The sequence below is a fragment of the Sinohyriopsis cumingii genome, chromosome 15 (assembly GCF_028554795.1).
Source record: "Sinohyriopsis cumingii isolate HCF-2022 chromosome 15, ASM2855479v2, whole genome shotgun sequence".
Classification (NCBI taxonomy): Eukaryota; Metazoa; Mollusca; class Bivalvia; order Unionida; family Unionidae; genus Sinohyriopsis; species Sinohyriopsis cumingii.
In genome coordinates, this window is record NC_142975.1 from 14802141 (window position 1) to 14829538 (window position 27398).

Here is a 27398-nt window from a genome sequence, read left to right on the forward strand (position 1 = left end):
TCAGTGCAAGATAGGACATATATGGCAGCCAGTATAAGTGGTGAAAGAAGAACCTGGGAAAACCATGGAAAGAACCATTGACCCAAATAAAGCTAATGGCATTTGTGCTTTAAAATCTAAGCAAAATCATGTGTATTAATGTTGTGTACAGTAGTTGATTTGGGCTGGAATTATATTTGTTCAGATTAGTTATTCACTGGAAATACAAAGTGCTCATCAAAAATAACATTCTAGGAAACAGATTTGAATTTATAGTGAAATTTCAAATAACACTATTTTCTTGGAATGTATTATTGTGATCCAACAAAAGACTGTTGCACATCATCATTACAATGGACACCACAGGCATATCAACACTTCCAAAGTTGGATTTAATTCGGATTTCCACTAAAGTTTATTCAGAACATTAATCATTATGAATTGTGTCTGTAATTCAAAGATTATTTGGGTTTTATTTCACAATACCGTAAGTTCCTTTTCTTTACATTTTCACTTTGTATTCTAGGGAAATAGGTTTGAATTTTACAAGTCTTGTTGCTTCTCACTCTTTTATATTATTTATTTTAAGACAACAGAGTCATAAAACCTAAAAGATTTCATCTTTGATCTTTTCTAAATGACAATTATTTATTTTAAAAAATAGTTTTGGGTCTCTAACATTTTTGATACCCCATTTTCAAATATTTTTCCTCTTCATTTATTACCATTGCATTTTATTATGTCCAATTATGAACTCTAATAAGGTCTCAGACTAATCTTGGTTGGATAACCACAGTGTCAGAAGCTAGGCATTTACCAGGTCCATCATCTGCCAATAAATCTGTATCTGTGAATGCAGTACTTAGATAAATAAGAAAGTGTGTGTGTGTGTGTGTCTGTGTCTGTGTGTTTCTGATTTTTAATTTACCTTTAACAATTTTTCAGTCATGTCACTATGATGTCTGCAGTGTGTCAGTTTATAGTGATGTCTAGCACTAATGCATCATGCCACAGACATATGACATCATGTCCCACCCAGTCACATTATCCTGACACCAGGCCGACCCATTCTAACCCTAACCTCTTAATGCAGCTGCTAATACCATTTTTATGAGTCTTTTGTATGACTCGACCAGGGTTCAAACCCGTGACCTCCTGCATCCAAAGTGGACATTCTAATCACTTAGGTATCTGGAACGGTGAGATAAACATGATAAAAGAGAGAGGAAATTTATCATCATCACCAGAGAAAGTTCTCACATTAACCTAGGATACTGATTTTGTTCATCATATGTTAATTTAATCTTGTTTAGTTTAGGATGAGTATGTTGGTTATTTAGGATGGCTACTTGAAGACATCTTTTGAATAGGGAAAATATAGGTCATTTTGGATTATGGGATTGATTTTTCATAGGTAACACTATTAATAAACTTATTATTAATAGCCTTGAAAATTATTTACATAAAACACATGATTTCTATATGTACATGATGATAAAGATGTATTAGACACTTGAGCCAAAGAAGAAGAAGTAATATTAACAAGATTGTATTCATCATACAGGGATCATACAGTATGTGAAATAGGTGTAGTACATCATATCTCTTGTTCTGAAAATATTACAAAGACCATCACACTGAGCTAATGACACTACTTTGCATTCACATAGTCCTCACATGCATCAGTCTTACCTGCTTGCTGATCACGACACATCAAATGAAAAATCACATCGTTTTAACTCCTGACCACCCCCACAGCCCAACATGGTCATGTTTATAAAAACAATTTCCAATAAATCTTCCCCAAATAGTGAAAGAGATATTTCCTGACACTGTAATATATGCCAATAACCTGTGTGAACAGTCAACAGTCATGAGTTTAATGCCTAATGCTCATGAAAACATGACTACTAGGCAGTTTATTCAGTCAATTGTCACAAAGTCTATTAAAACTTTAAGATGGTCAAATATAAATGACTATCATTCCACAGATTACTTGACTGACTGATAATAGCTAGTGTGCAAGTATTGCATTAGGAAAACCCAAATAGGTTCATTTGCATAGGTAAAGTACACAAGTGGAACAATCTAAGATTTTACCCTTCATTGTCTTGAATGAGAAGGTTTAAACCATCTTTATTAATGATACATTTAAACCATCTTTATTATTGATACATTTAAACCATCTTTATTATTGATACATTTAAACCATCTTTATTAATGATACATTTAAACCATCTTTATTAATGATACATTTAAACCATTTTTATTATTGATACATTTAAACCATCTTTATTAATGATACATTTAAACCATCTTTATTAATGATACATTTAAACCATTTTTATTAATGATACATTTAAACCACCTTTATTAATGATACATTTAAACCATCTTAATTATTGATACATTTAAACCATCTTTATTATTGATACATTTAAACCATCTTAATTATTGATACATTTAAACCATCTTTATTATTGATACATTTAAACCATCTTTATTAATGATACATTTAAACCATCTTTATTATTGATACGTTTAAACCATCTTTATTAATGATACATTGCTAGTACATGATCAGCAGTAATGTTATTTTGGCATCAGATTTCAACCTGTAGACAAAAAGTAAAATATGATTATGTTTGGTAGGTGGAATTGTAGGTAATGTTAGGAACACTGTGGCAAAATGTCAAAATGCAGCTACGATTCAGAAAAGGATGAGCCATCTGTGAAGCTTGCAAAGCCCTGCAAAATAAAAAATTTAATGACTCCTGATTGACAGTTTGTTTTTGTAAATTACAGCAGCGAGGAGGAGCATTGTATACTTTGCAAATACTGCAAACACAATATTGATATTAGTCATTCTGAAGCATACTACATCTGTTGACACGTAACACTTCACACAGTAACACCAGTCAACACTGGGACAATGTATGACTGCATCGGGACATTGTAAAACAGCAGAGCTAAACCCTGAATGTAACTAACAAGTTTAAACAATCATTGACAAAAAATGTTAAAGGGCTGAAGTGTTTTTAAATAGTCATTGACAGATCATGTCACAGGAACTGAAGTGCTATATTTTCTACAACACTGTACCATGCAGTCTCTGATGAGTATTAAGTGTGAATACTAATGACATCTGCATCACCTTCAAACCATCTAATAAACAAATGAGTGCATGAAAGTCACCATATTAATACCATATTGCACAATCAGAACATTTTGAAAAACAGAAACTTTGTTTCTTTTTTATATTTCTGTGTGTGTGTTTGTTTGTGTGTGTGTGTGTGCAGTTAGAATAATTAAAAATAATTTTCTGTATATATGTGAGAATTTTAAAGTTATTAAAATTCATTTTATTGATCTGTGTTTAGTTTTTACAGAGTATGATCCACTGGTTGAATACCTCTCTCTCTCTCAGACAAATTTGGATCATCTGCCATTTTCAATTGTGTGTGGGCTAGGCTGGTAATCAAGAAAGTACTGTATTTATTTTCTTTTATTCACATTTGAATTATCAGTAAATTTCAAAAGAATGAAATGAGTTGATGACTTATTCTCAGTGGTATAACATTACTTATCTGAGTCACATTATAACATTACTTATCTGAGTCACATTATAACATTACTTATCTGAGTCACATTATAACATTACTTATCTGAGTCACATTATAACATTACTTATCTGAGTCACATTATAACATTACTTATCTGAGTCACATTATAACATTACTTATCTGAGTCACATTATAACATTACTTATCTGAGTCACATTATAACATTACTTATCTGAGTCACATACACTCACACATTTGAACAATAAAACATATTTTGAGTCTAACAAAATAACACTGCTTAGAAAGATGGTAGGTATGGCATCTAATAAAGGATTAAATCAGTAACTATTACAATAACCTTTAAGTTTCATAGATCGAGTTTAAGTCAAGTGGACCATTTCTTGTTTGCCACATTCCTAATACAGGCTAAAGTAGGAACAAAAGTTGTATTCTTGTCCAAACATGTTACACCAGTTAAGGAATCCTCTTCCAATAGTAACAGGGATATGGCCTTGTCTCCCATAGAAGAAGCAGCAACCAGTCCTGGTGGACATCAAAATGACTATGTTATTATTCAGACTTTTCATGCACTGTGCAGTCCTCACTGACTCAAATAAACAACATCTCTAAAAATAGTAGGTTGTTCATTTTATCTCTGATCTGTGTGTGAATCACATTGTGAAACATAACGAACATTAAGGCTCTCACAGATCTATCAACATTAATTTCACAGGCCCCACATCAGCATCCACCCAAGGGATAAGTTGAGATACAATTATACTGTTTTCTGTATAGGCGTATTAACAAAATAATAAAGCATGCTTTTAAGACTTCTCCTGCAACTGGTCCAAGTATAAATAAGTCCATAAACTTGCATCATTCCCTTCCACTTGCACTTCGATATCAAAACTAGAAAGGTTCATTTATTAGATGAAGTTGGTTACCTGGCTGATTTTATGTTCCTGGAATATCTTCACACCTGTCTGATAAACCTACAAGATAGTTTGTGTGTGTGTATGTGTGTGTGTGATTTGCATTTTTAATATAGCTTTACCAATTTTTCAGTAATATTGCTACAATGACTGCAGTGTGGCAGCTTATTATAAGTCATGTCTAGCACTGGGGCATGATGATGCAGACATGTAGCATGATGTCCCACCCAGTCACATTATCCTGACACCAGGCCAACCAATCCTAACACTAACCTCTTAATGCTGAGTGCCTAGCAAGGCAGCTGTTAGTACCATTTTTATGTCTTTGGTATGACTCTACTGGGATTCGAACCCATGATCTCCCCCATCTGAGGCAGATGCTCTAACCACTAGGCCTACAGAGTGGTCCCTGTATATGATATTTAAGGCTACAAACAATGTGCCAATTGTCCAAAATAAGATAGACTCATATATAGCTTTACTACCAAATTGTAATATTTGTTTGATACATTTCTATAATGAAATTTATATTTCTAACACAGAACAGTGTCAAATTTTTTATGAGGCCAACAACAACAAAAATGTATTTCCGGTCATTCCAACTGTCCATGTTTTTCATTGCCAATCCTAGCACTTTCCCCCTTCTCATCCCCCCCCCTTCCCAAAATTGATTTATGCATCTAATGGAGCTGGTTTTGCCCAGTACTTGAAATGTTTAGTACATTATAAATACCAATCATTATAATATATATGATGTTTTAAAATATAAACAAATTAAAAATGTCCCAAAAATTGATTTTTGCATCTAATTGAGCTTGTTTTTGCCCAGTACTTGAAGGGCATAGAACATTATATATACTAATCATTATATAAGATATTTTTTCTTTTAATTTTGAAAAACAATTCCCAAAAATTGATTTTTGCATCTAATGGAGCTGGTTTTGCCCAGTACTTGAAGTGCATAGAACATTATATATACTAATCATTATAATATATATAATGTTTCAAAATAATAAAATAATAACATTTTTTTGGCCTGAACTGTATATCATTATGAACTTTACTACTTTAGCCATCTATAACTAATAATATTGTATTGTAATTTTGCTTCAATTGCATCTTAGCCACTGTGGAAGCTGCTTACAATTTTATTTGTTTTATAATCTGATCCATCTTAAGAGTTGCACTTTTTTTCTGTGGTGTTTACAATGTAATTCTGGATACCAGTCTCCAAGAGAAATTACCAAGAGGGTTACAAATTAGTCGGATGATGCAGTACGATGTTTGCCACCTTACTGACATTCATTCTCCTGATATCCAAATAGCTTAATTGACAGGAGTGATGCTGACAGAATACCAATTAACTCAAGATGCAGCTAATCCTCTAGGAATTAATTATCAAATACAAAACTTAATATGGCTTCAGCTGTCAAATCGTCAACAGTTACAACTCCATTCTTACCAATAGCGGCAGGAAATTATTGACGGTTTTCTTGATTTTCGCTTTATAAGACTTCTAATATCATAATATAATACAAACAAGCTTTGAAAACAAATATTTTATTCAGTAATTTCAATATCTTGTAAATTAATATTCTTTGTTCCATAAATGGAATGGACACATTACAAAAATATGAAACGTCTGTGACACTGGGTTTCTTAGGTAAAACAATACATTACTTTTTGGATATTTTTGTCTTATGATTTCATTAATAAATGATGATGCCAATTTTAAATTTAATATGTAGGTGACATTAAATTTCTTCCATAGATGCATTCCATAGCCTATGGCATAAATAAAAATTGTCCAAAACTGAAATTAATGTAAATGTATGTATGTGAGTTGAGCAGAGTCACACACTGCACATGGCACCAGCAATGGCATTAAAATGAGCGCACTGACACAAATTTAATGCTATTTCTTCATTATAATTTCATTAAAATGAAAATGCATAAATTGAAAGGGCATAAATTGAGTGTCACCTGCACCAAATAAATTAAATATAATATATACAAGATTTAAATTATTCTAGGAATTTGACACATTGCATCTGGAATGAGCATGAATGTAAAATGTCATGTATCACAATGACCAAAGACAATTTTACAGTAAAACCTGTCTTGAGAGACCACTGCTATGAAAGACCACCTGTCTTGAGAGACCACATTCTCCTTGCATAAATTTATTGGTTATACAGTGTTATGACCTGTCTTGAGAGACTTCCTGTCTTGAGAAGCCATTATTTTTTAGCAGAAGGGGTGGTCTTTCAAGACAGGTTCTACTGTATTTGATACAACAATAGAAGAGTGTAGCAAATAACTGATATAAATATGAACTCCGCAGTCACTATACTTTAGCCTTGCATGAATTTTCAATTACTGGTATTGTTATGTGATACTATTATTATTATATATACATATGGAAAAATTATTATATGCAAATATTAACATAAAGAATACAGTAGTCAGGTGAGAAATATAGATCTGCATTCAAACTGACCACAAGTTATCAGCAGAAACTGAAAGTGTTTCTCTGCTTCACACATGTTGCACATATTATTTATTTCTGGTTGATGTCCAAATTCATTAATTTTGTTCCTCATGCATTGTCTGTTGGCATCAAAATTGGAAATCTTCCATTTGTTCCATTTCAGACAGGCTGTACAGGTTTCATTTAAATTACATAACATTTACCTAATTTGCCATAGAGGGACTGGGGGTATTAAAACTGAGTTCAAATTTGTCATGGCAGAATTGCATACGAACCACTTGATGTTAACTGATTATTTAGACTAATACAAGAAATAAATGCTGGAGTACTGCCATATTACAGCAAAAAATGATAAAATCAGTAACATCAGTCAACTAGAAAATCAAAAACCCACCCACTTAAAATACGTCATGTCACAGATGACAAAAATACCATATATACTCACTTGTAATTCGAATCAAACTGCAAACAACAGAAATCCTTATCTGCCATAGCATAAAGTGCTTGCAAATCAGGGTCTGTCTTGTTTGTTCTACTGACTACTCCTAACAAACTGCCCAGACCCAGATCTGCCAGTGCATCATGCAACAGCAGATCTGGGTCCCTGTAGTTTGAGGTTGTGTGAGCAGGAGGGATATGCATCTATGCTGATGCCCATATGTAACAGCTGGATGGGTATGCATATATACTGATGCCCATATGTAACAGCAGGAGGGGTATGCATATATACTGATGCCCATATGTAACAGCAGGAGGGGTATGCATATATACTGATGCCCATATGTAACAGCAGGAGGGGTATGCATATATCCTGATGCCCATATGTAACAGCTGAATGGGTATGCATACATACTGATTCCCATATGTAACAGCTGGATGGGTATGCATATATACTGATGCCCATATGTAACAGCTGGATGGGTATGCATATATACTGATGCCCATATGTAACAGCTGGATGGGTATGCATACATCCTGATGCCCATATGTAACAGCAGGAGGGGTATGCATATATCCTGATGCCCATATGTAACAGCTGAATGGGTATGCATACATACTGATTCCCATATGTAACAGCTGAATGGGTATGCATACATACTGATTCCCATATGTAACAGCTGGATGGGTATGCATATATACTGATGCCCATATATAACAGCTGGATGGGTATGCATATATACTGATGCCCATATGTAACAGCTGGATGGGTATGCATACATCCTGATGCCCATATGTAACAGCAGGAGGGGTATGCATATATCCTGATGCCCATATGTAACAGCAGGAGGGGTATGCATCTATACTGATGCCCATATGTAACAGGAGGAGGGGTATGCATCTATACTGATGCCCATATGTAACAGGAGGAGGGGTATACATCTATCCTGATACCCATATGTAACAGCAGGAGGGGTATGCATCTATTCTAATGAATTTGACCCAAAGTCATGGAAAAAATAATCCTGGCATGATATTTAAATAAATAATTAAATTTTTAAATAATATTCACCAGGCTCAAATAACATAAAAGTTGACAATTACACTAAACTAGCTCAAACAGCATTGTAAGAGCACAATCTATTGATACCAAACTTTATATCATGGTGATCTCACTAATTTTATATCTCACTAATTTTATATCATGGTGATCTCAATAATTTTATATCATGGTGATCTCATTAATTTTATATCATGGTGATCTCACTAATTTTATATCATGGTGATCTCATTAATTTTATATCATGGTGACCTCACTAATTTTATAACATGGTGATCTCACTAATTTTACTATATCCTGATAAAAACTTTTTCTAAACATAATGGCAGAAATAAGGGCATATTCTCCTGCTCATAAACAAAATCATCCAAGATCATGATGATTAAAACCCATTTACTGAGTTTTATAGGAATCAGAAGAGAAATGTATTCTCTAGGTCCAGAGACAAGTTCAACCAATCAGATGCAAGGGACATCATTAATATAAAGTACAGCTAAAGTCGAATCAAAATCAGATAAAAAAATATGGCTTAATGAGTGGCACAAAGCTCAGCCAATCAGAGACATGATCACTTCATTTATTTGCATGAATCACATTTCACTCTCAATACTGTCCAAGATCTTCATGATATAAGTACCTATTCCAATTACGATCAAAACTGGATCAGAATTATGCTTTCTAGAGTGGTAATAAGTTCAGCAAATCAGCCAATCAAATGCAAGATGACTTCATTAATATGCATGAATTGGATCAGAAATATGCCTTTCAGAGAAGTCACAAGCTCAACCAGTCAGATGCAAAATTACCTCATTAATACATGTGGATCTCACTTATTGTGGAATCCATGCAAGATCTTGATAAAGCCATAAAAAATGTGATTCCTACGGGCACAGGTTTTAAAATTAGGATGGTAAGAAGGTAACTTTTTAAAGCATTATATATATATATATATATATATATATATATATATATATATATATATATATATATATATATATATATATATATATGATAATGGTTAGTAAGGTTCAATTTGATGTACAGATCAATTTTGGGATTTTTTTTTTGTAACCTGGAGCCAAAAAAGTGCTAGGGTCAGCAAGGAGAAACTGGGATGGTTGATCAAACTGGAAAACACATAATTTGTTTTGGCTGATATAAGCTCATGTATCAAGTCTGATCAAAATCGTCTAGAGGATTAATTAGTTGAGCCATTAAGCTGCATGATCACCTAATTAGTATGCATGCATCTTGCTCATTACTGAATTCATCTGAGATGTTAACGACACAAGAGTATACTCCATGTTTGATCAAAATAGGATCAGATAAACAAATTCCTAATTTTTAAAAAGTTCAGAAAATCAGATGCAAGAACACCAAACGATTATGAATTAATCTCACTCATAATTGAACTCATCTGAGACCTTAATGACATAAATCTGATCAAAATCAGACCAGATCAATGACCTCCAGAATGGGAACAGGCTCAACCAATCAGGTGCAAGATTACCTCATTAGTATTCATGGATTGTGCTCATTATCAAACTTGACCAAGATGTGACTACATAAATCCTTATTCTATGTTTGAGTGAAATCGGAACAGAACAATGGACTTACAAGCAATTGTTGACAGATGTACACACTATGCATGATGGTTGATGGATGCATGACAATATGCTCACTTGGCCTTATAACCTGTTGAGCTAAGAATGACCAATGACATTTAACCAAAACTACCTTAGATCATCCTCATAGTTGATTTTCTGCATCAAGTTGTCTTGGATGATCTGACTCAAAGTTCTGTTGTAGTCCTGAAATAATAATAACAATAATAATAATAATAATAATAATAATAATATTAATAATTTTCCTATTTAAGCAGAGAGACTCCATAATTCACAAACAAAATAGTCAACTCTGAAGCCCTCAAAGCAGACATTAATTTTAATAAAACATATTATATAAACATACAGTAATTCAACTGTCTACTTGTGATGGCAAAAAGAAATCAGTCAGTGGGTTCTCAAACTTTTGATTAGGTGGGTTCAATTTTGTGATGTGCGGTGGTTGATTTGACTTAAAATGGTGGACTTTGAAGACTCAAACAATTTGTTTTGAGGTTCCATCTAATATTAATAAGACTGACAAGGTGTGAATCAAACTAGCTGCAGTGCCCTTAAAGAATTTAAGTGTTTTGTAAATGGCAGCTCTGTAGCCTTTGATAGTCAATACTGTACATCCTTTGTTCTCAAAAGACACGAATTTAAATTTGGTGATGATACCAACAGGGACAGAAATGATCAACACATGACCCAAGAAAATAACATCTATTTTCTTTGAAACATTCGATACACATACAAAAAAAAATAGTAGGTTTATGATTATCTGACCTGAGGACAGTGAATGCATTCAGCCTCAAAATAGCATCGTGTGCATACGCCTTACCACTTTCCAAATTGCCAACACAAGTTCTACCAAAATCATAACATCCACTGCCCATATCATCCAAACAGCGCCACCATGAACCCAATAATCATGGCTCAACAATCATCTAGAAATGCTGATAGATCAACCCAGGATTGTACTCCAAAGGAAGGAACTTGTGTTGCTCCCTCCTACACAAAGCCCTCACATTCTTCATCTTCATGCCTTGTTTATCTCATGCGACCTATCAGCCAGATCAAGGTTTTGAGCTAGGTTATCAATTGCATCATTTAAGCCAAGAGAGATACTAGTCCAAAGTCTATGATGCAAGGTGGAGAATCTTCTGTGATTGGTGCAGTACAAACATGTTGATCCTTTCTGTTCCTGTTGGTATCATAACCAACTTGCCATTTCCAAAATACTTAAATTCTTTAAGGGTACTGCAGCTAGTTTGATTCACACTTTGTCAATCTTATTAGTATTTCATGCGGCAAGACCTGTCTAGGACTTTGTTACACCCAGATGCAATCTGTTTTGTGTTTTGTGGTCTATGACCAAACCCCAATGAATCAGTGAGGAAGGCTTCTTTACAGGACCTTACACCCAATCCTGTATTCTTACTTGCCTTGCCATCTGCACGAAGACAGAGCAAGCTTCATGCTTTGTCTTCTACACTGCTGGCCAACTCCAGTTATTGACAATTATAATCCTGTCACCCATTTCTCTTCCTTGCCAACTAGGATCTTTACTTAAACCATCCACTACCCATACAGATCCCCAGTCTTAGTCAAATCTGTGCTGGGAATGATCAAGGTAGTCTGTTATAACCTGTTAAGACACTGCATGCTTTCTAAGGAAAAAGAGGTCAAAAACATTTTCTTCCCTGAAGGGCTCTATTGATATTTGGGTGTTACTTTTTCCAGTTTATGATGCATTATAAAGAATACTTTGCTAAAGCCAGAGTTAGTTACAGTGGTTGTTACAGATTGATAAAGAAAACTAGAAACATTACATTTATGCAAAATTAAACACCTGAAATAAAAACTGTTGGGGTCAAAGACCTCCCGAATATATTGCAGTTTAAAAGTAGGAAGGCTTCCATTATACTTGAAAAAACATATTACTTAATGCCAAAAATTAGTATCTTTGGTACAACTATCATGTATCTGCCAATGCAACACCATTTTGTACAACTATCACGTATCTGCCAATGCAACACCATTTTGTACAACTATCATGTATCTGCCAATGCAACACCATTTTGTACAACTATCACGTATCTGCCAATGTAAAACCATTTTGCACAATATCATGTATATGCCAATGCAACACCATTTGGTACAACTATCCTGTATATGCCAATGCAACATCATTTGTTACAACTATCATGTATATGCCAATGCAACATCATTTGTTACAACTATCATGTATATGCCAATGCAACATCATTTGTTACAACTATCCTGTATATGCCAATGCAACATCATTTGTTACAACTATCATGTATATGCCAATGCAACATCATTTGTTACAACTATCATGTATATGCCAATGCAACACCATTTGGTACAGCTATTATGTATCTGCCAATGCAACACCATTTGGTACAACTATCATGTATCTGCCAATGCAATACCATTTGTTACAGCTATCATGTATCTGCCAATGCAACACCATTTGGTACAACTATCATGTATCTGCCAATGCAATACCATTTGTTACAACTATCATGTATCTGCCAATGCAACACCATTTTGTAAAGCTATCATGTATATGCCAATGCAACACCATTTGGTACATCTATCATATATCTGCCAATGCAACACCATTTGGTACAACTATCATGTATATGCCAATGCAACACCATTTGGTACAGCTATCATGTATCTGCCAATGCAACACCATTTGGTACAACTATCATGTATCTGCCAATGCAAAACCATTTGTTACAACTATCATGTATCTGCCAATGCAACACTATTTTGTACAACTATCATGTATCTGCTAATACAACACCATTTTGTACAACTATCGTCTATATGCCAATGCAACACCATTTGGTACAGCTATTATGTATCTGCCAATGCAACACCATTTGGTACAACTATCATGTATCTGCCAATGCAATACCATTTGTTACAGCTATCATGTATCTGCCAATGCAACACCATTTGGTACAACTATCATGTATCTGCCAATGCAACACCATTTGGTACAACTATCATGTATATGCCAATGCAACACCATTTTGTACAACTAACATGTATATGCCAATGCAACACCATTTGGTACAACTATCATGTATCTGCCAATGCAACACCTTTTGTTACAACTATCATGTATCTGCCAATGCAACACCATTTGGTACAACTATCATGTATATGCCAATGCAACACCATTTGGTACAACATGTATCTGCCAATGCAACACCTTTTGTTACAACTATCATGTATCTGCCAATGCAACACCATTTGGTACAACATGTATATGCCAATGCAACATCATTTGGTACAACTATCATGTTTATGCCAATGCAACACCATTTGGTACAACTATCATGTTTATGCCAATGCAACACCATTAATTTATCAAAATAAATCTATAATTTAGACAAAACAAAAGCTGGTCAGATGATGATGTTCTCTTGTATTTCTGGGCAACAAAAAACGTGTTCATGAATCAATCCTGAAACCAGTTTTGTGCATTCCCCTGTGACAATTCTAGCACTATTCCATACGCTAGACATTTGGAAAATGTCCAAGACGCTAGATATTGAAGTTTCTGTGCTATATAATCCATGTAGCCTATGCATGATCGAAGCCAATTCATCAGTCAATTTATCAAATGCAAGCTTGCCAAAGGGTGATTTTTTTCTCAGAAAAATAGTCATCTGTCACCAGGACATATAAAGTAAAATTTCTACTGCAATAATTATAATAATTTGAAGTGTGTTATTACAAGTAAGAATCATTAGCAACATATATATAGATAGTCTGATTATATTCTGTTTGCAGTATCAAAAATGACATTTTTCCAAATATTTGGATGTGACACAAATAATATGAGCCAACTGAATAATAATGTAGACTTTATACTCATGTTAAAAAATAGTTGAATGTTTTAGAATTACCAGTTTCAGAATCAGAGTATATGTCTATCTTTTAGACTTTTTTGTGCAAAAAGTAGAATATTTTTCATATTTGAATTGACATGGGGCCAGGACACAAAAAGTTCAATACAAAGAATAAAAAAAACGGTCCCGTTTTCACTCTTCTGCACATGCACAGCCAAAATTACCAATTGAGAAATTGTCTTTTACAAGCCTGAGCAATTGGTTACATGAAAATCACTTGGAAATGGATTTGTTCAGATCCATTGTGAAGTAACCCCAAAACATATTTGCTACCCAAATTTCAGGCAAAAATGAAAAGAATTTTGAGGGGTCAATGAATTAACCAGCCATGACTATACAGACTGCATTGCTGCTAGCCCTAGCTGACACATAATTCATCAAGGGAAAGTACATGGCTGCTATCATTAAACTGGATAATCCCTGTGAAGCCAAACAAACAACTGTTTCCTATTGCACTGGTTTTAAAATTAGGGTATGCAGGTAGTTTTTTTTTTTACCTTTGGGGAAAAAAAGTGATAGGGTTGGCAACAAAAAGCAGGAATGGTCAGCAGAAACATCCATTTTCTTTTTGGCCTAATTGGTTAATCCCATTTGTGTTAGATGAACATAAAAAAGATAATAAAGAATAATATTTTTAACTTTAAAAGTACCTCTGTTAAAATACATATACTGAAGTGCACACATATATACTTGAGTATAAGTCTAACTGCAAACAACACATATACTGATCTGTCATCACAAAATGTGCCTACATATTAGGGTCTTTGCTGTTTTTTCTACTGGTTACTCCTACCAAACTGCTTATACCTAGATAAACTGTCACATTATGTGATGGCAGATCTGGGTCTGTGCAGTTTGCTGTATGACTGATAAGAAAGTATATACTGGATTTAAATTTGCTGAGACTGTACTTTTTATGGGCAGTTAAGGTGCATGAAAAAAAATATACACAGCTGACAAATACAAGGTTCTTAAATTATGTAGTAGGTCCCGATGTAAGAATTGTGTATGCACGCCCTGTAGCATCAATCAGCGAACACAAATTTGTTTTTTTTCCTCTAATACAACTTGTGCTCATATTTATATCAAGTTATTACAAATGAATTCTTAGAACAAAGGTTGTTTCACTATATTTATCAATTTGCATGCCTGTAATATGATATTGTAGTAATAAAACAATGTCTGACTGGATGAGAATTGTTCTGTGTAACATAACTGAAACCAAGATATCAAATTTTGGTAGAACCTATAAAAACTCAAAAATTTTAAAACAATGAACACTTCAATCTACTGAGAAATGTCAATATTCCCTACATAAATTTAAACTCACACAATTTCAAATATGAAATATTTTTTAAAAACTTAACATTTATTTCAATATTCACTGCTCCTATATTGTATAGATCTTCATAACAGTACAGTAAACGTGTTTTTTTTGTGTGCTAAAAATGAGACAGACAAATTTTATGTGAATAGGTCATATTATGCATTAGTCAATGCAACAATTAGAGGATACTAATAAAACTACTGGATACTGGTTTTATATGGTTTCTAATCTACGTTGTACATCCTATGAAAACAATCATTCACTGTACCGTATTATGTGACAGTTCCAATGTAATGAAACTGGTTCATACAAATTTCATGTCTAAAATTTAGAAACACAGACAATTATTCCTTGTTCACTTTACATTATCGTAAGCTTATATGTATCTAAATATCAGTATTAAAATGATATCGTTTCAGATGGCATAACCGAGCTTTGGTTTGTTAACCTAACAATCATCCAACCAGACTGAAAAACATAGTACATGTACATTCTATCGAAGCAGTTTGTTTACAGAATGTCAACATCCTTAAGTTACATGAACATTAATGAAAGTTAAAAATATCTTAATTACATGTAAACTTCAAAATAAAATCCTGGATAATCAGTTGCCATGTAACAAGCTATACTACACTTATATGTCAGATTCAACTGCAAATAACACCGAATCTGATCTCATGTTCCAAATGTCATGATACAAGAGAGACACTGATTTTTAATACGAAAGCATTTTAAGTATTTCTAGGGGTAATAAATATGAAACACTCCTGATTTGTAAAATGTATGTTTTGGGATAGAAGTTTTTGTTGAGGACAGTAATACATTAAGTCTGTGTTGATACATGTATGTACAGCTAACTTGGGATAGAAGTTTTTGTTGAGGACAGTAATACATTTAAGTCTATGTTGATACATGTATGTACAGCTAACTTGACCTAATCAGAGTTTGGATGGACAGATGGATTTAGATTTTTAGGAAGGCCTAGAAGGAAAATCTTCATTGAATTCACTGAGTTCATGCCAAACTAGTTATATGTACACATATACACCTGTTGCACACATACATCAAGAGCACCAACTTTAAAAAAAAAAAAGGATTATATCTATTCAATGCACATTTATCTAGAATCTCCAGTTTTCTTTGAGGATAACCCATTCACTAGCAGCCAAAATCAATATGCAGTTTTCTTTCCATCTGCATATATATAAATACCTATTGCGCCGTAAGCACTCGCTTACAAGTAAAGTCAAACTGCAAACAACAAAGATCCTGATCTACCATAGTATAATGCACCTGCAGACAAGGGTATATGTTGTTTGTTCCACTGATTACTCTAAACTGCACAGACTCAGACCTGCCAGCACATTAAGCACTGGCAGATCTGGGTCTGTGCAGTTTGCAGTTGGACTGGACTTATAAGTGAGTGTATATGGTAAATAATACCATATTTCTGGCATAACACAGACAAATAATAGGATCTATGAATATTTATTGAATATCATCATCCAGTAATTCATAGGTCATACATCAGATAAAGCACTGGATAATTTGAGCAGTATTGCATATTTTGAGCTCTCTGCTAGTTAACAGTATATTGAAATGCATCTTTTGACATTGACTTGCAAGAAAGAAAAAAAAATAATGATATGAAAGAAAGAGATACATGTATGTATCATTGTGTGTTATTGTTGGTTTTGGCAGGGTTAGCTCAATGTAGAATACAGAGTGGAATTATATCCTGATATTTTTAAAAAAAGCCATCATAATCTAGATTACACCATGTGTTATAGATAATTTAAATAGTTCAGAAGAATCTGTTCGTCGTAGAAATGAATCCAGCACTTTACAAAATATCTCCTCAATGTCCTCAAATGATGGCAAGGGATTCATCTGTTAGTAACACTGGACAACAAATTTTTACAAAAGTCATGTTACTGAAATAAAATTAGTCAATTCTTATCAATTTTTATGTGCTGAACACGAATATGACAGTCAAATTGCAAAATTGGCTCTAGTTTTTTTGTAATCTGCAAGAAATTAATGTTTACATAACGAAATGCATTCCAATAGTAAAAGGTCAACTGTAATAGCCTACCTATAAAAAATCAAGTCATTGACTACATCTTAGATTTCTTCGCCTGTCTCTTGTACAGCTGTTCGGGAGCATCTCTGAGGAGTGTCCAGCAGTAGTCAGCCAGCATTGTAGTGGACCATTTTCCCTGGTATCTTTGTTCCATTGTTGCGATATCTTGATGAAAACGTTCGCCGTGTTCATCACTAACAATACCACAGTTGCTAGGAAAGAAATCCAAATGGGAATGAAGGAAGTGAATCTTTAGAGACATATTGCAGCCAAGTTTCTTATACTTCATCAACATGTCTTCTACTAGTTCCTTATAGTTTTCTGCCCTAACATTTCCGAGGAAGTTTGTAGAAACTAGGCGAAAAGCATTCCATGCTTGTTTCGCGTCACCTTCCAGCAAGTTGTTGAACCGGTCATCTTTGAAAAGCTCTCGAATCTGAGGACCCACAAAAACTCCCTCTTTAATCTTTGCTTCGCTGAGTTGAGGGAATTTTTCATGCAGGTATCGGAATGCTGGCAAAGTCCGGTCAATGGCTTTCACGAAGTTCTTCATCAAACCTAGTTTGATGTGAAGGGGTGGTAGCAAGATTTTCTGAGCCTCAACCAGAGCTGGGTGTTGGATATTCTTCTCTCCAATGGCTACATTCTGCCTGTGAGTCCATTCCTTCCTCATGTAGTGCATTTCCCTTGCTCGGCTATCCCACTCGCATAAGAAACACATGTATTTTGTATATCCTTGCTGCAGTCCCATTAAAAGGGCAACTACCTTCAAATCACCACAGAGGTGCCAGCTGTACTTGTTATACTCAATGGAATTCAGTAGCTGTCTTAAGTTATCGTATGTCTCTTTCATGTGGACAGCATACGCTACTGAAATAGATGGAAGAATGTTTCCATTGTGCAAAAGCACAGCCTTGAGACTCAGTTTCGAAGAGTCCACAAATAGTCTCCATTCTTGTGGGTCATGAGTGATTTTTAAAGCATTCATGAGGCCCTCAATATCGGAACAGAATATCAGATTACTTTCCTTTCTGAAGAAAGGCTCCAATTGCTGGTGGCGCTTTCGATATGCAGTAATTGTGACATCTTCTTCTAGAAGATTCCATTGTTGGAGTCTTGATCCTAACAATTCTGCCTTGTTCTTTGATAAGTCCAAATCACGAATCAGGTCATTCAGTTCTTCCTGTGTTATTCTGTGTGGGGTTGATGATGCACCACAGTGAAAATCTGGATCACTGCATGCTGATGGACCAGGAGAAGAACAGGTCGACTCACCTTTGTCTTCATCAGATGAATCAAGAGAATATTCTGCTGGAGGTTCTGGAATAGGAAGTCCCTCACCATGTGGAACTGGTCTCAATGCAGACGGAATGTTTGGGTAGACTATTCTCGACTTCTTTCGCTTCGTTATTCCGCCGGAAAGAGGAGGAACCAAGCAGAAGTAACAGTCATTTAGGTGGTTGCTTGGCTCTCTCCACACCATTGGGACTGCAAACGGCATTGATGACCTTTTGCAATTCAACCACTGTGAAAGCTGTGTTGTACATGTAGCACAGCATATATGCGGAGCCCAAGGCTTGTCTTGGTCACCAACCTTGCATCCGAAGTAAAGATGATATGCCTTCTTCACTTGAGAATTGATACTTTTCTTCTGGTTGGCAAATGTCACTTCCCCACAAATATAGCAAAAATTGTCCGCAGTATTAACACACTTTCGAGGCATTACTGTTCTTTATTGTACGTAAATGGATAAAATAATAAGTTTTATGTAACAGTAGCTTGAACTGTCTCGCACAACGTCTAAAATATTTTAAATGCTGAACCTATCTGATTGGGCTTTATATAGTACACTGCTTACGTCAGCTTCAGCAGCCGCCTGGCATTAGTATAATAGGCCTACACATGTATAGTACACTGCTGACGTCAACTTACTTCAGCAGCCGCATGGCATTAGTATTGCATTGCATCAGAAAATGATGCAATCAACTGTGGATGATGTGAGCATGATGGTATTATGCAATGTTACATCATTATTCCGGATGTTGCTGCAGTCCTACTGGAGAAATTTACACAGTGAAACATAGAAAATGAGGTATATGAATATCTTCAAAACGAGAGCCAATACAAATTTTTCACAGTTATATTCGTGTTCGGCACACCAAAATACTACAGATTAGGGCCTTTTCAAGTCAGTAATGATTTCACTGTTGACCAGTGTAATCAAACTATATCTGGACTCAATGAGATTCCCATTGTGCAGGTTAATACAAAATTAAGAAAGTATTCAGCAGTTTCTGGCATGCCACAGGAAAATTAATTATTCAGTTGTAAATTATTTTGGAAGATATTAGTGTAAAGATATAAGTGTAAAGATATCAGTGTAAAGATATCAGTGTTAAGCAAACCACAGCTCAGTCTTAACAAGCATGTATAATTTGATCAATTCTTACACCTCAGCAAAAATTTCACTGGGGTCTTTTCAATATCCCTATTCAGGTAAGAGTTAAAATACCTATAAGAGTTGTACCTTACTTTCAGTAGGACAAGAGTTGTCCCTCACTTTCAGCAGGACAAGGTTCCATTTAACACATTAACCCCTAGTGACGACTTAACGGAGCAGGAGGTAGTAGCCTACTGCCGAGCTCTGTAGTGTCATGGTCATGCATGATACACAAAAGTGGGTGGTATTATAGAAAGGTAAACAGATGTAGCTCTACAATGATACCAAATAATCTGGAATATCTAGTTGCACTATAAAATACAGATAAAAAACCTCATTTTTTGGACCCGACTTTTTTCTACCCAAAATTCGCCCATGGTTTGAATCCGATTTTGTGTCCAGATTTGAGACTTTTTGGTCTCAGATGTAAGGCAAACCAGTATGAACTGCAAACAGACAGATGAGCCTTTGCAAAAAGTAGGATAAGATGGGCATTTGGAATAAAGAGTGGTCTCCATACAAAAATAATGGCTCCATATAGCAAAAAAAACAACAACAAAAAACCCAAAAGAACTCAAACTTTTACCCTTCTGCTCATGCACGAGTCAAATAGCCAATGAAAAACGATGTTTCTAACACAACTAGGCAGTATGTTATTGAAAGATCACCGGGGATTTGGTGTTTTCGGATCTATTCAGAAATAGCTTTCAAAATGTGTTTCCTACTCGATTTTCAGATGAAAATGACAGAAAGTTCCAGGGGTTAATGTGTTAATAGAAAATTTTGTCAAGAAAGGGTTCTGGTATCTGTTCCTGACAAACATTGTTTGTAGATTTGATCTAACACAAAGGTGTTTATTGCTTATCTCCTGGACGCTTGGTAGAAACAAATCTCCTAGTTAACTAGGATCAGCACCATGATACATTTTAATACAAGGTTAATGTGCATGGTATGTTATACACCTGCCTCATGTTTAATATTTTTCTACACTGGTACTAGTTGGGCAAAACTGACAGGAGATTATTATCCAATAGGTCTCAATAACCTTGACCTTTAGTTATGGTTAAGGTTACAGTGCAAAACCTATTATGTTCTTATTAGACTTGACTTTTGTCAACAATGTCCTTTGACCTTAGGACACCAAAATCTTTATATTTTTTATTACTGTAAGTGCAAGCCATATACAAAAGTAAATTGCTCAATAACTTACTCAAAACAAAAGTTATTGACAAAAATCCATTTTTCTGAGTCACAATGATCTTGACAATTGACCTTTGACACCATAATTAGTAAGCCTCTTCCATGTATTATTTGCAAGAATTCCAAAAACTCTAGTTACATTAACATATGTTTTCTTGAACTGAAGTTATTCAACAAAAACATATTTATTCTTTCAGTCTCAGTGACCTTGAAATTTGACCTTTAGACAGAAAAATCAAAAGATTTCTTGCAAATATATCAAACTATCTCTCAGATACTATCCTAATTGATACAGCCTATATTTTTTGAATTTCTTTCTTTTTCATATTGTATAAAACTGTCCAGAATTATAGCCTATATTTCAGGAGTGTTTTTATAAAAGAGAGATAGGGAGCCTCCAGAGATCTCCTATCAAGTTTGAATTTCAAACTTAACAGTAAATCAGTCCTTTAGCAGACTTTTTGTTCATGTCTTGAATACATATCTGCAAAGAGAGAATTTCTTTGATAGTCAAACCTTAATGTTTGGTGGAATTTATGTGCTTAACAACTGTATTGTTCCTTAAAAGTAGAGGGTGGTATAAGGATGAGATTGTCTTATGACAATATCAGTGAATCAGTTTTGTTGGCATTAAACCTGACAAGCCATTTATCATTCCATGTTTGAATTTTATGAAGATTTTCATTCATGATACTATGCTGGATCCTCAACAATGATTGATACAGACTGGATATCACAGAAAACATCACTAATATCAATTAAGAATAAAAGTGGTCCAAGTATAGATTTGTGTAAAATACCAGTCCTGATACACTGTTGTTCCCAGCCTTCCAAAACAGCCATATGTGTCCTGTTAGTAAGATAATTCTGAGACCAGTCTGATAAACTACCACTGATTCCAACAGTTCAAAGTTTGTGAATTTATCCAATTTGCTTAAAAGTTTGCTTGTGTCACAAAATACAATATTATCATTTATCAAAAGCCTAACAGACTTATTATACATATCACATAAAACCATAAACATGAAACCAAAACTGGCTAATTAGATTAAAATAATTATAAAGATGCTATTAAACACATCCTTAATATATTTTAATGACACAGACAAACAGACAATTATCCTTTAGTTTGAAACATCACTTTTCTTTGCCTTTATATTAACTTGTATGTGAGTTGCTTATTTCCAGGAACAAGGGAGGACATTGAAAAGCTGGACAAAAGATATGATTAGATAGACGCGCCATTATTAAGTACACTGGGATAATTTCATCAAGACATGCTGCTTTACCTATGTCTAGAGCTGATGTTACATGCTAGTAGATCATTAGAGTCATAGCTATTAAAAGCAACATCAGGAAACTGTGTACCACAGTGAATGCTTGTCAATCAAGGATTGCCAAATGAAATATTCATTAAACAAGTTTGCGGTGGCAAGGCTAGAATGAAAGAATTTGCTGTTTTAAGACTGGATATTGTAAATTTTGTATTGTGTTTTGGAACTTTCTCTGCTCTCCACCACCACAGGTTTGAGACAAATTTACCTTTCCCAAGAGTGCTAGCTAATTTATTGAAATAACTAAGTTTGGCACTTAGAACATTGTATCTCAAATCTTCAAAAAGTGTTCTATCAATGCATGCCTGTTTTTGTCCATACTACTTCAAGATTTGGTATTTGGTAGCTGATCAGTCTAGTCATGTTTCCCTTATCAAAATAATATCAAACCAACCCAGCTTAATACTGATATTTTCCATCTTAATACAATAATATCAAAGCAACCCAGTTTAATACTGATATTTTCCATCTTGTTACAATAATATAAAAGGAACCAAGACTGATATTGACATTTTCCATCTTATTACAATAATATCAAAGCAACCCAATTTTATACTGACATTTTTCCATCTTATTACAATAATATCAAAGCAACCCAGTTTGATACTGATATTTTCCATCTTATTACAATAGTATCAAAGGAACCCAGTCTGATACTGACATTTTCCATCTTATTACAACATAATCAATGCAACCCAGTTTGATACTGACATTTTCCACCTTATGACAATAATATTAAAGCAACCCAGTTTGAGACTAGTATTTTCCATCTTATTACAATAATATCAAAGGAACCCAGTCTGATACTAACATTTTCCATCTTATTACAGTAATATCAAAGCAACCAGTATGATACTGATATTTTCCATCTTATTACAATATCATAGTCTGATACTGATATGTTCCATCTTATTACAATAATATCAAGGCAACCAAGTTTGATACTGATATTTTCCATCTTTTTACAATAATATCAAGGCAACCCAGTCTGATACTGATATGTTCCATCTTATTACAATAATATCAAGGCAATCAAGTTTGATACTGATATTTTCCATCTTATTACAATAATATCAAGGCAACCCAGTCTGATACTGATATGTTCCATCTTATTACAATAATATCAAAGCAACCAGTATGATACTGATATTTTCCATCTTATTACAATATTATCAAGGCAACCCAGTTTGATACTGGTATGTTCCATCTTATTACAATATTAACAAGGCAACCCAGTCTGATACTAATATTTCCAGCTTATTACAGTATTATCAAGGCAACCAAGTTTGATACTAAAATTTTCCATCTTATTACAACATTATCAAGGCAACCCAGTATGATACTGATATTTTCCATCTTATTACAATATTATCAAGGCAACCCAGTTTGATACTGATATGTTCCATCTTATTACAATAATATGAAGGCAACCCAGTCTGATACTGACATTTTCCATCTTATTACAATATTATCAAGGCAACCCAGTTTGATACTGATGTTTTCCATCTTATTACAGTAATATCAAAGCAACCAGTATGATACTGATATTTTCCATCTTTTTACAATAATATCAAGGCAACCCAGTCTGATAATGTTATTTTTCATCTTATTACAGCAATATCAAAGAAACCAGTATAATATCAAGGCAACCCAGTCTGATACTGTTATTTTCCATTTTATTACAGTAATATCAAAGAAACCAATATGATACTGATATTTTCCCTTTTATTATAGAGGCAAAGAGATGCCTTTTTGGAACCTGAAATCTGTTTGTAGACCTAGAATGGTTTCCTTATGATTTGATGATTACGTACCACTTGTAGGTTATGCACCACTTACACTTATTTGTAACAGCAAACTGATCAGACCCTGATCCACTGCTGCAGAACGAGCTGGCAGGTCTGGGTCTATGCATGAGTAATCACTAGAACAGACATAGGCCCTGATCTGCTGTCACATTATCTGAAAGTAGATCTGGGTCCAATCTTGCAGATGGACTCAACTTTCAAGCAAGAATATACACTATACTTCTTGATTTAGCTGTTTTATTACCTTTACTGCCATGGTCAGATTTAACTAATGCTTCACCAAGTCTATTAGTACTAAAATGATATGTGAATAAAACACAAACTATACTGAGTGCACCTTATCATGTTTTTCTTTTCTGTCTGGTAGCCAAATAATAATGACTGCCAACTAGGGTCTGTTATTGCTCCTAATCAATATTGATGACTTATGTAATTATGTTGAAACAAAACTAGCTTGGTTGAGCTCTATGATGGTGGGGGCCCAGAGTAAACTGAGCAGTCAGACAGTTTGATTCTTTGTATATGTTTCTATAATATAAACATGTCATAATTCTACATAGACTGAGAGACCATCCAATTAATTTTCTTCATGGGGAAGCTGAAATTTGTTTATAAAAATATTTCTCACACTTAGATTGCTTGAACAAAATATTCTACCTCTGATTTAAAGTGAAAAAACCCAACTTATATCCATTATATTATATTAGTTGACAAATATAAATTACCTCACAGTAAAAAATGAATTAACAAATCCTTGACCTGAAAGAAAATACCACACCCTCCAAAACTAATATTACATTGATTTTGTTTTTTAAATATGTCATTACTTCTTTGTAATAAATCCAAATTAGTTGTATGGTCTAATTATGGATTAATTGTGACCATATTAGGGAAAAGAGTGGGGTGGGGTAATAAAAACAAAAGCACAAACATATATATGTATACATGTATATATCAGCTTCAGTTATCAAATAATACAGATTTGAGATCTCCAATAACTCACAGATTATCTTCTTAACTCCCAACAGCAGCATTGTAAAGAGTTTTGAGTGTATATCTACATGTCATACTCATAAAACAACATGATAATTACAGTGCCATATTTTCATTAAGTCAATATATGGTTTTACTGACCTGTGCAAAAGTGATAGCCATCTAGGACTTCATTCTCACTTGAAGACACTATTGTGTGTGTGTGATTTAGATTTTTAACATAGCTTTAACAATTTTCCAGTCATATCACCACGATGTCTGCAGTGTGGCAGTTTTAAAAGGGCTGTCTAGCACTGGGGTATCATGCTGCAGACATGTAACATGATGTCCCACCCAGTCGCATTATTCTGACACCAGGGTCACCAGTCCTAACACTAACCTCTTAATGCTGAGCACCTAGCAAGGCAGCTGATAGTACCATTTTTAGATATCTTTGGTATGACTAGGCCAGAGTTCAAACCTACAAAATACCACAACCAGGGCAGACGCTCTAACCACTAGGCCACCAGAGCGGTTGATGTCACTTTTACTCAGGTTAAAAAAACAAAGGAGAAACAAGCAACATACACTGACCAGATCAGAAGTTGAAAAATGTACATGTACATGTATATAAAAATTTCAAAATGGACTACCCCATCCAAGACACCCCAAAGTACACTGCCTTATAAATAATATTCTTACCTTTAAGCCTATAGACAGAGAAAACAAAATATTACCCAGTGGATGAAAATAACATAAACAGCAAGTATTGAATGTTATTTTATCTGCATATAAAAAAAACCCCAAACTGCATAATGATTATGACCGATTCCTTTAGATGGAGCCTTAAATACTAAAAGATAACTGATAAAACTCCTACTCTCTGTTCACTAATGGGCTCATTTATACGTATCTGAAAAATTATATTTTCTGAAACATTTTCTCAAACATATCTTTAAAAAATGACTTCTACCAGTAAATGAAATAAATGTCTTGTTTAATCAAAGTCAAGCGATTATAAAACACAAAATATTGCTTTGCTCTCATGAAAGGTTTGGTATTTTAGACAAAAACAATTTGCCAATGCATAACAAGTAAATTCAATATGGTCAAAGTTATGTCTCAGAAATTTCTTTTACAATTGATTTTATCTTGTTTTTTTTCAAGTAGCTATTAAATATGCCTTTCTAACTAGAGAGCTTCAGGCAATTTGCTTGATTTAACAAAGGAAACCTTCTCCCTATTGTGAATAACTAGAACTTATAAGGCAGACTGTTTACATTCATTACCATCTGGACTTTTATCAACCAAAAATAAACCATATTACCAGCAGCTTCAATTTATATCAGCATAATGGATAAACCATATTAATTTGTACCATATATAGCTGCATAAAAGTTGAGTCCAGCTGCAAACAACAAAGACCCTAACCTAATGTGCTGGAAGATCTGGGTCTATGCTAGTTGTTCTACTGATTACTCCTAACAAGCTGCATAGATCCAGACCTGATGTTGCATTATCTGGTGGCAGATCTTGGTTTGTGCAATTTGCAACTGGACTGGAATTGTAAGTGGGTGTATGCAGTACTGCTTGAAGATTAATGCTATTTATACCTATATGCTGAAATCTTGATCTAACTGAATTTGAAATACTCATTTCTTCATAATTTCAGATGCAATTATTTTGTTGTCTTTTTCTAAATCAATATTACCAGGTAAGGTTGTTGTTGTTGTTGTAGGGTTTAATGCCATTTTTCAGCACACGATAGGCTATACATGGTGGCCAGTATTAATGGTGGAGGAAGAACCCGGGAAAACCCCGGAAAGAACCACCGACCCTCAAGAAGCTACTGACAAGCTTTCTCACATACCCACATTAGCCGAACCCACACTGGCCGAATCCTAGACTCGAACCTACGCAGAGAGGTGAGATGGCAGTGATCCGTAACGGAGAGCGCTTTAGACCGCGCAGCCACTCGGGGCCCCTCAGGTAATGTAATTCAAGTGATATTTTTTCTCCAAGATGTAAACATATGCTTTATATTTTAATCATTCTTCATTGTAAAGAAACAAGTTCACCATGGTCAAATTCTTTTCCTTTCGTTAATACTATATCAGTATCCATGTATTACAATTTTCTTCTATTTGTTCATCATTCATCTGAGTACTGAATGTGATATTTCTATTATTCTATATTATACTGCCTTTACTACAA

The 27398-nt window shown here is 34.3% G+C and overlaps 1 protein-coding gene across 6 annotated transcripts in view; it reads right to left on the reverse strand.

Moving 5' to 3' along the window:
- LOC149781297 (putative N-acetylated-alpha-linked acidic dipeptidase) overlaps positions 1 to 27398 on the reverse strand; it is a 324099-nt gene that overhangs the window by 90656 nt on the left and 206045 nt on the right. For all 6 annotated transcript variants that reach the window (XM_089935382.1, XM_089935384.1, XM_089935381.1 and 3 more), the window contains one exon: positions 10201 to 10274. In XM_089935382.1, the coding sequence (XP_089791508.1) occupies positions 10201 to 10274 (74 nt within the window). The remainder of the gene's footprint in view (positions 1 to 10200; positions 10275 to 27398) is intronic.